The sequence below is a fragment of the Falco punctatus genome (assembly GCF_963210335.1).
Source record: "Falco punctatus genome assembly, chromosome: 4".
Taxonomy (NCBI): domain Eukaryota; kingdom Metazoa; phylum Chordata; class Aves; order Falconiformes; family Falconidae; genus Falco; species Falco punctatus.
In genome coordinates, this window is record NC_137583.1 from 26,648,175 (window position 1) to 26,662,161 (window position 13,987).

Consider the following 13,987-nt stretch of genomic DNA (forward strand, 5'->3'; position numbering starts at 1 on the left):
CCAGTGCCAGGCTCCGGCTGCTCCCGCTGATAAACCCTGGCGAAGGCGGGTGCGCGGGGTCAGGCAGGCTCCGGTGCCGGCTGCGGGGTGCTGAGCACGCTGTGGTCCGTGCCCACGGGAAAGGCTGAAATGGACCAGAAAGCTACAGGAAAAGTGGCTGCTCCGGGAACAGCCCCGGCACGATGCTCGCAATGCAGAGAGGGATCTGGGTGCCCAGCAAAACCCAGCAGCTGCTTCAAGGAGCAGCATGAGGCAGTTTATCTCCCCACATTCAGGCTGCCCCAAGCACCTCTCCAGCACGACGTGGGGTCTCCCGTGCACCCCACCCCCAGGGCAGACCCAGGCCCTGATGCCAGTGAGCGCCCTGCGCTCATTAACAGCTGCCAGACAAGAGCAGGGAATTCTTCCAGGCAAAGCAGACTATTCACCCCTCTTAGAACTAATTAGGGTTTGTCTTAATTAAATCCTGCTAACCATGCACAACCCCAGGGCCAGAATTAACTGATTTACCTGGGATGGCCTTTGGCCGCTCACGAGGGACTGCTAGCCCGGCACGAGCCAGCCAGCCCAGCACCGGCCACGGTGGCTGTGGATACGGCAAGGCAGGAGCCATCAGGGCTTGGGAAGAGCCACTGAGACCTGCCCCATGGCAGAGCATCGCTCCCCGGGGGATGCCAGTCAGCCCCATCCCTGAGGGCTGCAGAAGGAGCTGCTGGAGCACACCCGGATGAGTGCTCAGCCCGCCGAGGCAGGAGTGCAGGGATTAGCCCTCCCGCCACCTTTTGTGCTGCTCGTTTCTTTAACGGGATTAGTCCCTGTAAATCCGTAAGAGGGTTTAATCACATAATGCCATGGGTGAGCGGCAGGGCTCTTGCGGGGCTACGCACCGGTGAGCCCCACCGATGGAGGGGACCAGACTGCGATCAGACACCAGCTCCCAGCCCCACTCCTTCCCCCAGCATCCCTGGCTGCAGGGCAGCGCGCGGGATGGCTCGGTGCCAGGGCTGGAGACCCCTCCGAGGGAACGACCCCCTGCAAGGAGTCAGAGCCCGAGTGCCCGCAAAGCAGCCCTGCACACTACTGCTGCATCGGTGCCTATAGGGAATCATCTTTCTTACCTTCCCCTCTCTCATAAAGCTACTTTTCAGTTCAGCTTTCACAGACTCACCACTAACGGACGTTTATTACCTACTTGTTTTACCCAGTAACAAACTCTTGCAAGGCTTTAGTGGGAAAAAGAGAGACATTTAGCCAACAAAATCCAGTTACAGTTTAATAAATGTATGCAGCAGTGGAACCAAAACACTCAGGAGTCCAGGCAAAAGCTGTAATGAAATCAAATTACAATACGCCAGAAATAATTATGTTGACAACTTGGGTTTTAATTTCTTAGTTATAGAGACTTATGGATCTGGAGAAACCCTTTGCTGATTATGAGCTTAATTTTCTCTCTCTCATATCCCAATCTGGAGTCTCATAAGACCACTGCTTGTAAAATGTCCATACCTAGAGATACCCAGCCAAGGACTGGGAGCCCAAACCAGCTCAGTGCAGACATTACCTTACACACCGAGCTCTCCTGTAGCGCTGGGTGCATCACCACCTCACAGTCTCCCAGACCAAAGGGCAGGAATGAAGCAGACAGGCAACACCACAGCCATCGCATCTCACCCGCACACTTAGGGCTGCCAGCAGCAAAGGGATGTTGCCTTATGGATTTAAAGTCTTACGGATTAAAAGCAGCTCTTCCAAACCTTGTTTGGAAGTCAGGTGTGCCTGGCCGGTGGCTGGAAGCCCAGCTCCCTCTGGCCCAGGAACACGTGCTGTAAGTCAGCATACAGAGAGCATCTTTGCTCCATGTTTCCATTCCCCATTCTCCCCTGGGTAGAAGCAGCCCCGTGCCTGGCAGGGTGGGCAGGAGGAGGTGGGATTCACCCAGACCCACAGCATCACCAAGTCCGGGATCAAACTCCCGGAGATGTTTTATCCAACCACACTGCACAGTGGCACCAGAGACAGCCCTGGAGGAACAGCTGGAAACGTGCAGCACGTCCCCTCCTCCACAACTCATTTGGGTCTTGGGAATAAAGAATCCAAAAAAACAAACAAACCAAACCCAATAATGTTTTAAGGTTTCCCTCACCATGACAGGACCACGAGCCCAACCAGCCCAGAGAAACACCAAGTGACAGAGCAAAGTCACAGCAGAGGCTCTGTGCAGCTGCCAGGGCACATGCAGAAGGCCCCAGTTCTGCCAGAAGATTTTTTAATTTATTTAAAACCATTTAATATTTTTACTATAGAACAGACCCATTAGACAGCTGGCGAGGAGCCCACTTGCAAGCGGGGCTGTTATTAAAGCAAGCTGCTCAAGTGCATCCCTGCGAGCAGAGGGGGCCGGGACTGGCTGTGCCAGAACAAGCTGCATTTTGAACGGCTCCCATTTAATATCAGTTTTCAAATCATTTTGAGGAAAAGCTTTTGATTACTCGAGGATGCAGAAGGGAACGTCACCAGCTGGACCACACGCAGCATCCCTTGGTACCAGCAGTGTCACCGCTCTGCCGCCAGGCAAGGGGCTGGGATGCAAACACCCCCCCACACTCCTTTCCCCTCCTAGGGAGGTGGAGGGTCCCGGGGTGACCCCACTGTCCCCTCACAGGACCAGGTGTCCCTTGGGAGCATGTGGCCCCAGGAACAAAGACACTTAGCAGGGCACAGTTCCTCCCGATGCTAATCTGCCTCCTGCCTCCCGCTCCCTTCCACTCGCTTTGTGTTTCACTAAAAATATCACAGCGGAGGAAGTTTCTGCTGCGGGGTGGATGCTCTCCTCCCCGGGAGGGGCTTCCTGTGCTGCCCCGGCACAAGAATAACCCCCCAGCCGAGCCCCTCTGCAGGACCTGCTGCCGCACCGAGCCTGGGCAGGGAGCAGCATGCAGGGGACCCTGCTCAGACCCCTCCTCCTGTCCCCCACAGCCCACCCATAGCTCCCAGGTGTTCTAGGTGACAGGACACAGCCACAATCCACATGAAAGGAAGTGCTCTGCATCCAAACCCCCTCCCCACAGCAGTGGGAGGCAGTGAGTGCATGGGACCTGGGGGGCTTAGAACGGCACGCTCCCGCATGGCAAGCGCCACACTGCCTTCTTCACCTTACACCCGCCGTGGGTAAGCATCCCATCTTGCCTCTAGGTTGCATCCAGCGGGACGAGGCTCAGATCCCCGCCGGCACCATCTCTGAGCACTGCAGCAACACCCCACAGGCTCACCACAGCCCCAGGCTCAGCAAACGCTGCTCCTGACTGCGATGCCACCCCAGACAGATACCAAACCCAGCGAACAACAGCCCAAAGTTAATGGCTCGCCGATGCACAAAGGGCGAGCAGGCAGGACTGTGTGGGGAATGAGGCTAGGGCTGCCCTGGTCCCAGCGTAGAGGTCTATGGGACGCAGAGCCCCGCAGCCCCTCGAGCAGTGGGGACCCCACTGCTGCCAGCTCCTGAAACACCCCAGCCCTACGCAACGGGAGCTCTGCAAAAACGTGTCTCGTCCTGTTCCTTCTAACCAAAAGCCAAGTCAGAGGGACCAGCGCTCTGACGAATCGGTTATTTCTATGCCTGTATCCTATTGCTGCCTGCACGGGAAAGGGGCAGGCTCCCAGGAAAGCACAACACGCTGGGCTCCTCGGAGCAAAGCCCAGGTTGCAGGAACCTGCTACACCGTGGACCACCACACCATTGCCCGCAGGTGAGGGGGGAGCATCCCACAGCCACCCTTGGAGATGTGCCCCAACCTCCATCCCCCAGAGGCTGCAGCTGCTCCAGAGCCCACCCGCACAGACTCTGCCCGGCCCCATGACACACGATGCCAGCGAGCCCAGCGCTATCAATAATGCAGCGGGGTCAGTGCCGGCGCAGGGCTGCCGGCTTCCCCACACACCAGCCCAACAGCCGCCTCTGCGATGGGATTGAAGCACTAACTCCAAAAACAAGGCCAGCTTTGCTGCTGCTCCTCAGCTGAGCTTCTGCAGCAACCAGAGCTCTCGCCATCCCCGTGCAGCCCACCACCCGCTGCAGTGCCGCTCTCCATGGGGAGGCAGGGGGTCTCCAGCACTGCTGTCCTGCCTCCCGGCTCCCTGCAGGCATCTCCCCTTCCCCAGCAGGGATGTGGGAAGCCACGCTCCCACCCCATGCCCTCAGCCAGGCACAGCAGAGCATCAGCCCAAACTGCCAGCAGCCCTGGTGCAGAAACGGCTTTTCAGAGTTGGTTTTTATTTTAGCAGTGACACGCAGAACACGCACAGTGACGGCATCCCTGCCTCAACAGGGCACGCACACAGCTTTTCCTCTCAGCTCTGCCCTTTCAGACCTGCAGCAAGTGCTGCCGGGCTGGCAGCTTTCACAAAAATAGCTGCTGTGGGAAGGGCAGGGGACGCTGCAGGGACACAGCCACAGCTTCTCAAGCTCCACATTGGAGGGCTTCCCCAACCCCTGCCCGCATGGAGGAACCTCACCCAGGTTGTACCGGGGACAAGCTTTGCTGTCCTGCCCCATCACCCTCTCCCTGCAAGTCTGAGCCTGCCACAGGGGCCCAGGAAGCACAGGATGCTGCAGGGATGTGCTTTAATTTAAACCATGCACTTATTTTTTTTGTGTGTTTGGTATTTTTTTTTAATCACATAATTACTGCAGACATTTCTGCTCATGTTAGGTTTTATTACATCTTTGTGGTTATTCTACAAGCCCTAAATTTTGGGCCTCAACTGAGCTGGCAAAGTTCTCCGAAAACATCTGTCCTGAGTTACTCCCCTTCTAGCACTCCGGCAGAAAGCTGGCAAAGATGTTGCAACGCAGAGTTTTCTTTGCAACAGAAAAAAGTTCTTATTCCTGACCCAAACAGAAGGATAAATATTTACTGCCTCAATGTCAGCGCTGGCCACACACCTGCGGGTCCTGACAGACACCCGGGCACTGATCCATCCTCCTCCAGAAAACAGCACGTCTGTCCCCAGGCATGGCAGCTCGAGGGCTCTGGCTGCACACGGGAGCTCAGTGCTGCTTGCTGTCACGACAGAGCCGGCCACAATCCCCCGTGTCAGCGGTGGGACACACATTCTCTGGCTGTTTGCAGTTCTGGCCAGCTGCAATGCCAAGGTGACATCGTCCCTCCCAGAGCAGGGGCCAATTAACAACCAGCTGCTAATTCCCCCCCATTAAAATTCCCAGACCCAACAGGCTGCTTGAATGCAGCAGCTACAAGAGGTGGGTTTGTTTCCCAAAAGATAAATGCTGGTTGTAAAGGTCCCTTTGCTCACCAGCTCCCTGCAGCCCTGCTTTGGTGTGACCAGAGCAGCAACGGAGGGGAACTGCATCACCCCGAAAGCATCTCGGTGGCTTTACTGCTCTTGTTTCTCCTACAAACACACCTGGAGAAAGCAGTGAGGCAGCAAGTCCCAAGGACACTGCTAACGTGGCTGGTGCGACCTGTGCAGCTGTGATGGGTCCCAGTACCAGCACGCACCACACAGCAGGAACAGGGACAGCCAAGCAAAGGCGCCACCAGCCCCGGGCCACGCCGCTTGCACAGCACCAGCACCGCCAGGATGGCCAGCAGCACTGCTCAGCACCAGCCCAGCCCCACAGCACGCCTGCCTTTTATACACAGTTAGCCCAGGCATTTTATTAACTACCACCAGCAGCTCAGCCTGCGGTCCCAAAAGCACCTTTGCAATAAAAGGCGCTCACCACCAGGCAGTCCCTGACACGGAGACCCCCTGCCCGCTGCCTCCGGACCTTCCAGGGGGCTCGATGGTGGGTGCTTGGCCAGGCAGAGCCAGAGCCCCAGGGAAAAGCAGAGAACAGCCCAGTGGCCACAAGAACGTGCCTGGGACAGGGGGATCAATGGCACGGAGGTACGTGCCCTGCTGCTTCCCTGCCCAGGGGACACAGCGTGGGGCAGGCAGCAAGCAGGCAAACCCCTCCAGCCACGGACACGAGTGCAGTGCTGTGGGATGGGGCACAGCACACCCTGCTCCCTGTGCCACCACAGCCATGCAGGGTGCAAGTCCCCAGGGTGCCAGGGCCAGCAGCGCTGTGACAGCCACAGCTGCTGGCAGCCAGCCCTGCTGACCTGCTCTCAGGGCAGGCAGCATGATTTTAAATACATGCTGAATTATTCATGGCATCACCGTGGTTCCTGGAGCACAAGGTCCTGGACACCAGGTCTCTGCCACGGGTGTGCACTGACCTCCCCACTCACAGCAGGTCTCGGAGCAGGGGGGTCACTCTTGCAAAATAAGTCTGGGGCAGCACAAGGGAGGCTGGCATGGCCATGCCCACCCTGCCTGCTGCACCACCTTCCTGCTGCCCACCGCTACAACCACCCTGGGTGCCAGATTTCCCTCCTCTCTGTTTCAGTTGCTGGCTGCTTTGGGCTGCACTGAACAACCCAGCCTCAAACCAAGGAAAACTGCAGCCTTTACATAAACAAACGCTGCTCAGAGAAATGCTGCTCCATGGGAGTAGCCCAGAGTACCTCTGGGGAAGCTACACAAAAAGCCCCAGATCTGGCTGGGGACAAATCTCTGACTGGGTCCCAGCTGCCACAGCCCCACTGCGGGGGCAGAATCTCCCAAACAGCCCCCCAGCTCAAACACTGCATGCCCCCTGTGGTCCCAGCACCTGCGATCTATAGGATCTGGGTCAGGCTACAGCTGCTCCACGGAGGGACATGGCACTGGGGGGCTGAGCACTGCAGGGACTGCGGTACACCATCGCTCCCCTGGCCTCCAGCTGTTGTGGGACCTAGCAGGAGGGCCATATCACCCAGACCAAAAGCCTGGAGTAGGTCTTCCCACCATGAAGCAAGCAGGACTGCAAGGCACAGGAGCGGGATGCAAGTCCTGCTGCTCCAGCCACCCTTGACCTTGCACCAGGGTCAGTCACGGCCCTGGCACGGAGAAGTGACCTTGGCCAGGAGCACCCACAGCACCTAGCTCTTCAAAGAGCCGCCACCTGCAGCAGCGAGAGCAAACCAGCCGCTCACGTGAGCTCCGCAAACACCCGACACTCAGCAGCCCGTCCCCAGCGTCCCCAATGCAGTGGGCATCGCCCCCAGGGTCAGCTCCCTTCGTCCAGCTCCGGCAAACACCAGCCCCAGCACAGCAAACGCCGCGGCCTTGCCGGCCCAGGCAAAGCCCCCAGCCAAGCATGGGTGCTTCTCCCCCTGCACCCCAGCCCTGCCCGGCTCTCCCCTCCCCACCTACCCCCTGCCTTGGAGGAGCCGAAACCCAAAGGCCGGAAAGGACCATCCCATTCCCCTCGCCTGACTTCCCATCAGCACGCGCTGTTGGACTGCGACCAGCAAACGCAACGGAGACGGGATAGGAAATCCCGGCTTGGAAAGGCGCCCCCAGCCAGCCACCTGCCCCCCAAGAAAGGCTCCTCTCCCACCAGCCATCCTGGGGGTGGGTGACCAGCCCCCCACCGCACTGACCCCCAGAGGAAACACACCCATCACCATCACACAGACCTTCAAACAGCTTCAAATCACACAATAAGTTAAAAAAAAAATATTGCTTCCATGCCTGCTCCTGCCAGCCCAAGGGAAGCAGGGAGCCTCCGCTGCGAGATGCCAAACAGCGCCAGAGGGAAGGACTGGGGGCGAGACCCCCTCCTTAGCGCTGGAGACGCACATCCCTTCCACCCCATATCAGCATCACCTCTTATCTCTGCGGGGGAATTTCTTCAGCTGTTTCGCCATGGGAGCTCCTGAGGACACGAAGCTTTCCCGACTTTCCTACTTACACCCTCCCAGCAGCCCAGTGACCCTTCTGGGCCAGCATCCAGCCAGCACCCCACCTCCGAGGGGGCAGAGGCCGACCAGGCGCGGCAGCCCCTGCCAGCCCCGCAGGGGGGAGGAGGTGGAGGCATGTGCCCATGGCAGCTCCAGGCTGGAAGAGGCTGCTGAGCACCAGTGCTCCCTGGCTAGCAGCACAGCTGGGCTGCAGAGTGGGGACGTGGAAGGGAAGGGGACAGATGGCTGCAGAGAGGTGCCGGAGTCACCGGCTCAGCCACGCGATGCCCACACCGCCCCTGCCAAGTTCACACCCTGAGCAAGGGCAGCGCCGGGACTGAGCCCTGCTATCTGCCGAGAGCAAGGCTGCGCCGTCTCCACCAGCCCAGCCCCAGCAGCAAGACAGCCATGGAAACTGGACGTTTTCCACACCAAATTCTTTCCTTTTTTGAAAGTTTACCAATAAAAGGCACTTACTGCAGAATCACAGTCCAGACCCAGGCCACTTGAAAAAGAGCTAATTTCCTTCCTATTTAAGCAAAAAGCTGAGAACACATTTGCCCCATATGTTCCCTCCCTCCTGCAAATAATGGAGGAGCGAGAAGCTCATTCACAAGCTCCAGCTTCACCGCGTCCCTGGTCCGTGCAGCCCGTCCCCACAGGCTGGGACACCAGCCTCAGCTGATGCAGTATGGGGTCACTCTTCCCCAGGGCTGATGAGCACACACACACACACCCCCCAAGCCCTCCAGCAGCTCCCAGGGCTCCAGAGACCCTGAGGGGGCACAGGAGGGGACAGCAGCACAGCCCCTGGCAGCCAATGCTGCTCTGAGCAAGAGCAAACAAGGGTAAGGGGCAGCTCGCCCACTGCATTGGGACACAGCGGGGTCCCCAAAGCCAACAGCCACGTACAGAAGGGTTTTCTCCAACGAGAAGCAACCCATGCTTGCAGAGGGAGGTACTTCCAGGGTGGCTGCACCCCCTGCCAGCTCAGCACCCAGCAGCCCCATGCACCACCTGGCTCTGCCCTCACCTTCCTGCTGCCGTGCGAGGAGAAGCTGTGCGAGTGCCTCTGGATGCTGCTCCCGCTTAGATTCAGCTGCGGCTTCCAGACCTCCCCGTTGTCGCTGCTCACCGACTTGGTGGGTGAGATGCCAGAGTTGAGCAGGATCCCACTGTGCACCATCTCCTCTGTGCACATCAGGCGCAGGCTGCACAGGTACTCGTCCGTCTCCTTGTCTACCACAAGCAAGCGGGTCTCCGTCTCCACAGCTTTGATGCGCTGCACAACCTGGAAAGGAGAAGAACAACTGAGAAGAAACCCAGGGACCTCTCAGAGGTGGCAGGAGCTGGAACCAAGGACCACCAGCTCCCTCACACCTTCCTGCAGCTTTGGTCTTGCTGCAGGGTGTGAGTTTGCTGTCACCTCCAGCCAGCAGTGATGGGAGAAGGGCAGAGCATGGCTTTGGGGGACCCCCAGGATGGAGCAGCCTGCAGCGCTGGGTGATGATGGTGATGCCTCCTTCCAGCCCTCACCATGCAACCCATGTGACAGCTCTGCCCAGAGCACCTGTACAGACCACCAGGGCTCCCCCACCCTGCTCAGACGGGAACTTTCACAGACACTGCTCCGTTGCCCCCCAAGCATCAGAAACCCTGCTGCCTGGCTTTGTCCCTTAGAGGGACAACACAACCTGTCCCACCATGCAAGCCACCTCACACACCCTCATTTCCTTGATCTGGGGTGTCCTTCCTCCCCCTTACGTGGGGCAGGGCAGAGAGCCGGGGTGCACCAAGCACCCGTGCATGCATTCAGTGGCTGGGCTGCCTGTGCCAGGTGCTCCCCACCACACCAGCATATGTTACCCCCAGCCCTGGGTGGATTTACAAACGAAACAAGCAGATCTGCGCATCCACCCCTGGTCCATGCTCAGGGCCAGCAGAGATAAGGGAAGGCAGCGCTGGGAGCAGATGGGCCCATCCCTGGCGGGATCCAGCTCCAGGCAGCGCTGAATGGGGACCATTGTCCCTTGGCGGGGATCGGTGACTGGCAGGGGCTCTGAAAGGAGCTGGCAGTGTCGGCACGGTGGGGAGAACCGGGAGAGCTTGATCCCACCCGTGGCCGGGCAGGGGGGTGGATCACACCAGGGTGAGCTGCGATGGGAACAGGGCAAAGCCAGGACATGCACCAGAGCAAGGGAAACCACCTCCAGACTCCCCCCGGCAGCAAAGGGCTCTGCTGGGCCACCTCCTCCCTGCACAGCCCTTCATCCGGAGGACGAGGAGGGGTCATACCACCAGCAATGCTTGGCAGCCATGCCATGGGGTGGCTCTGAAGACCACAGACCTGGGACACCCCCCCCAGCGTGCTGGGAACCCCCCAAAGCAGCACTGGGTTTCCTTACAGGGTTCCTGCTCTGATCTAGGTCACACCGGCCAGACACACTGCAACCACCAAGGTTATAAGCAACAAACAAGCCTAATGTGCAATTAACTAGCATTTATTTACTCCCCTGCAAGCTCCATTCAAGGTCAGAGCCAGTATCTGCAAACAAAAATAAAAAAAAAAACACCACACACCCCCAACAATTTATAGACTGCAGACCAGGCTGCTTGCTTGCCCCGAACCAAGTGATCTGCTGCAGGCTGCAGCCTCCGTCCCCACGCGGCACGCTGAGCGGCAGCATGCCCAGGGCTCCCATCCGGAACCGCCCTGAAGGGTGCTGTTCCATCAAGGCCCAGAAAATCCATCTGCTCGCTTTCAGATCTATTTACACACGACATCAGGCGGTGCTGCCGATACCAGCAAGGCAATGCCTGCGCCAGGCCCCTTCTCCCAGAGGAGACCTGCGAGTGGGCAGCCAAGGTGCAGTGGCACAAGATGCAGACAGGCAGCACCTGTGGGGAGCGTGCAGGAGAAATGTGCCGGGTCCTGCACAGCGACATCCCTCAGACCCCAGGTTTGGGTGCTGCAGGCATTAGGGCAGCACGGTTAATCACGGGCAGGGAGCAGGGTGCCACAGACCGCAACAAAAGGCAGAGGGACCAGAGAAGCACTCCGACCTGCCGCGGTGCTGGGGCTCAACTCGCTCCCAACCTCCCCAGCAGCCATGGCAAGAGCAGCGATGAAGCAAGCATCCCCCCAGCCCTGCGAGTGCCAGGGACTGAGCCCCGCAGGGATGGAGAGCAGGCACAGGGCAGCCCTTCGCCCTCTCCCATCAGCAGGGATGAGCAGAAGGGGCTTTCTGTGACAAAGTCCCAGGCAGCGCATTACTCGGGGGACAGAGTGGGGAGGCGGAAGGCAAAGCAGCATCCAGGCACATGGCAAGGTCCTGCCCAAGGCAGGCAGAGCCTGGCACCCTACCCGCTTCCGAGCCATGCTCACAGCCTCGAGTCCGCAGCTTTTCTGAAAACGACACAGCCTCCCCTGTGCATCTGGCGCCTGGGGACCTTCTCAGCACCGGTCCCAGCCCCATAATTTCCGCAGCTCCACCCAAAAAGACTTTCACCCCTGGTTACACCAGCACCGGCCAGGCAAAGGCGGCCCGGGCTCTTCCACCCTTGCCAAACAACAGCTGCCCAGCAAGGAGGCTCGTGGTGCCACGCGAAACAGCTCGGCTCATCCCTCCCACCCCAAAAGAGGTGCCCTGCCCACACAGCACGCTGCCAGCTCGGCAAGGACCTGGTTTTCCTGGCTTCGGGCACAGCAGGAGGGCAGGAGCCCACCGCTCTGCCTGGCACATGACACCCACCCAGTGAGGAACCAAGGAGCCAGGATGCAATTTCACATCCGAGACATGAAACTCCCTGAGAACACGTTCTGCCTTTGCTCCTTGGGTAAGGCCAGGAAAAAACAGAGAACAAAGACACAAATGCTGCCAGCTTCAGCTCGAAACACAGTTACACCCAAACAGCAAGGCCTTGTGTGCTGCAGGCTCCATCCTACCACAGCTTCAGATGCACGTGGAGAAGCATTACTTACTCAAGGTCAGGGAGCTCAGTAGTGCAAGGAGAGGCCACGGCAAACCGGCTGCTCTAACCTTGTGCCTGATCTGCCATGGCATTGCCCTTCCCGCCGTCCAGCAGTGCCAGGCATTATTTTTTTTCGGGGGGGGGGGGGGGGGGGGGGGAGGTTCTTGCTGTATTGAGGCAGGAGGAAGGATGATCCCAGCACACGTCCTGGGGCAGGGCTGCTCCTGCTCACACACACACACTAATGCCATCCCAGCAGGAGCATGGCACAGCAGCGAGCCCCACAACACCCGATGGGACACTGCCTCCCATGCACCACTCTGCAGCAGGGAGCGAGCGCCAGCAGCTCCATCCTGCCTCTGCCAACAGAAAATGGAAGACGGAAAGATTTCTCCCATTTCACTTCACCTACTGCAAGACCCCAGCACTTTTCAAAGACACAGCTGGCTGCCTCAGCTCCACTATCACCCATGCCCAGCATCCCAGTCTCAGCAGGGAGGTCTGATGGTTTCCAGTACGACGGGTGCCTTACAGGAACGCAGCCCTCCTTTCTGCCCAACCAGATCAAAGATGTGGATCCTCCTTCAAGGGTTTTGAAATCACATTCAAGACAAACATTAACTTTTACACAGCTGGCTCAGATCATCAAAACAGGCTCCATTCACCACAAAACCCCACCAGACCCATGGAGAGGGGCTCACAAGGCTTTACTGGAGCCACCGGGAAGGCTCTGCCTCACCTTCAGCACAGCAGCATCCACACCTGGGGGGTGAAGCCCTGGAACCCACAGCCCCCCAGAACTCGGCCAGGTCCCCGAGCTATGCGAGGCACATCCCTGCCCTGCCCCGGTAACGTGCTGGCAGGGGGGCTCGGCCACATGTTTTAAGTTACTGAAGCACCAAACCCCGCAGCGTCCCACGAGCCATTAGGCGATGGGCACATTCGGTGCTGTGCCTTGCCAAGCTCTTGGACTCTGGTGGGACAAGAGCTGCTTCAATCTCATCGCTTTTTTTTTTTTTTTTTTTTTTGAACTAAACTGTTTAACAAATAGAAGTTTCGGTTTTATAAACAGAAAAATGACAAGCCTGAAGCATGCAGCTTCTGTTACAGGGCTGAGAAACAGCTCGCCTGGACCCACCCCACCCCCAGCCACAGCCACGGTCTAGGAACAACCATTACCCCCACACACGCCCCATCTCCATTAAACCGGACTGCTCAGCACCCGGAGAGCTTTGCCAGCAGGTTTTAGGGTACCCCTGCACACTGGGGGCTGCCCAAGCCCGAGCAGCTCACCCAAGGCGGCCAAGAAAAGCCACAGAGGAGCTGGAACTAAAGACTGGGTCCCCCATTCCTCTCCGCCCCCAGCTGCACCCTACAGCAGTGCCCTGCCCCACTGAAACACCTCTAGCTGTCCCCCCTGCGCCCAGAAACCCAGCAGGAGGAAGGGTGATCCCAGCACACGTCCTGGGGCAGGGCTGCTCCTGCTCACACCACTCGCATGCTCACACACACACGCTAATGCCATCCCAGCAGGAGCACGGCACAGCAGCGAGCTCCACGACACCCGATGGGACACTGCCTCCCATGCACCACGGGAGCTCAGCATCCCTGGCGCACACCCCCACACCCCCACAGCCCCAGGCCCAGGGTCTGGGGGGCACCCACCGCTGCAGCCCCCAGGGTACCAAGGCCAAGGATGCTCCAGCGCAGCGGTTTTGGGGAGCAAAGCACGGCTCCAGCCCGGCCCTGGGTGGCTGCAGCCGGGCACAGCCGAGCCGGGGGGGGGGGGGGGGGGGGGGGGAGCAGAACCGGGGTGCAGCAGGCAGCTGCTGCCCTGCCCGTACCTGGTGGTGCGTCTCCTGCTCCACGTTGAGCCCGTTCACCTCGACGACGCGGTCCCCGGCGCGCAGCCCCGCCGCCTCGGCCGGCGAGCCGGGCTCCACTTTGCGGATGAACTGCCCGCTCTTGCCCTTCTCGCCGTGCAGGTGGAAGCCGTAGCCGCTCTCCCCCTTCAGCATGCGGCACAGCCGCGGCTTCAGCTGGTCCTTGGCCATGGCCGGGGCGGGCGGGGGCGGGCGGCCGCGGGGCCCCTTTTATGCGCGGCCCGGGGCGGGCGCGGAGCGGCGGGGAGCGGGGGGGCGGGCCGGGGCCGCGGCCGGGGCCGGCGCTGGGGCTGGGGCTGGGGCCGGGGCGCTGCGCAGCGCGGCCATGCTGCGCGCTGC

The 13,987-nt window shown here is 59.5% G+C and overlaps 1 protein-coding gene across 1 annotated transcript in view; it reads right to left on the reverse strand.

The window, feature by feature from the left end:
* Positions 1-13,987, reverse strand: part of NHERF2 (NHERF family PDZ scaffold protein 2) — a 40,514-nt gene extending 26,527 nt beyond the window's left edge. The window contains exons 1-2 of the mRNA XM_080384799.1: positions 13,610-13,987; positions 8,827-9,084 (exon numbers count right to left, since the gene is read on the reverse strand). Coding sequence (XP_080240925.1) covers positions 8,827-9,084; positions 13,610-13,819 — 468 coding nt within the window. The 5' untranslated portion in view covers positions 13,820-13,987. The remainder of the gene's footprint in view (positions 1-8,826; positions 9,085-13,609) is intronic.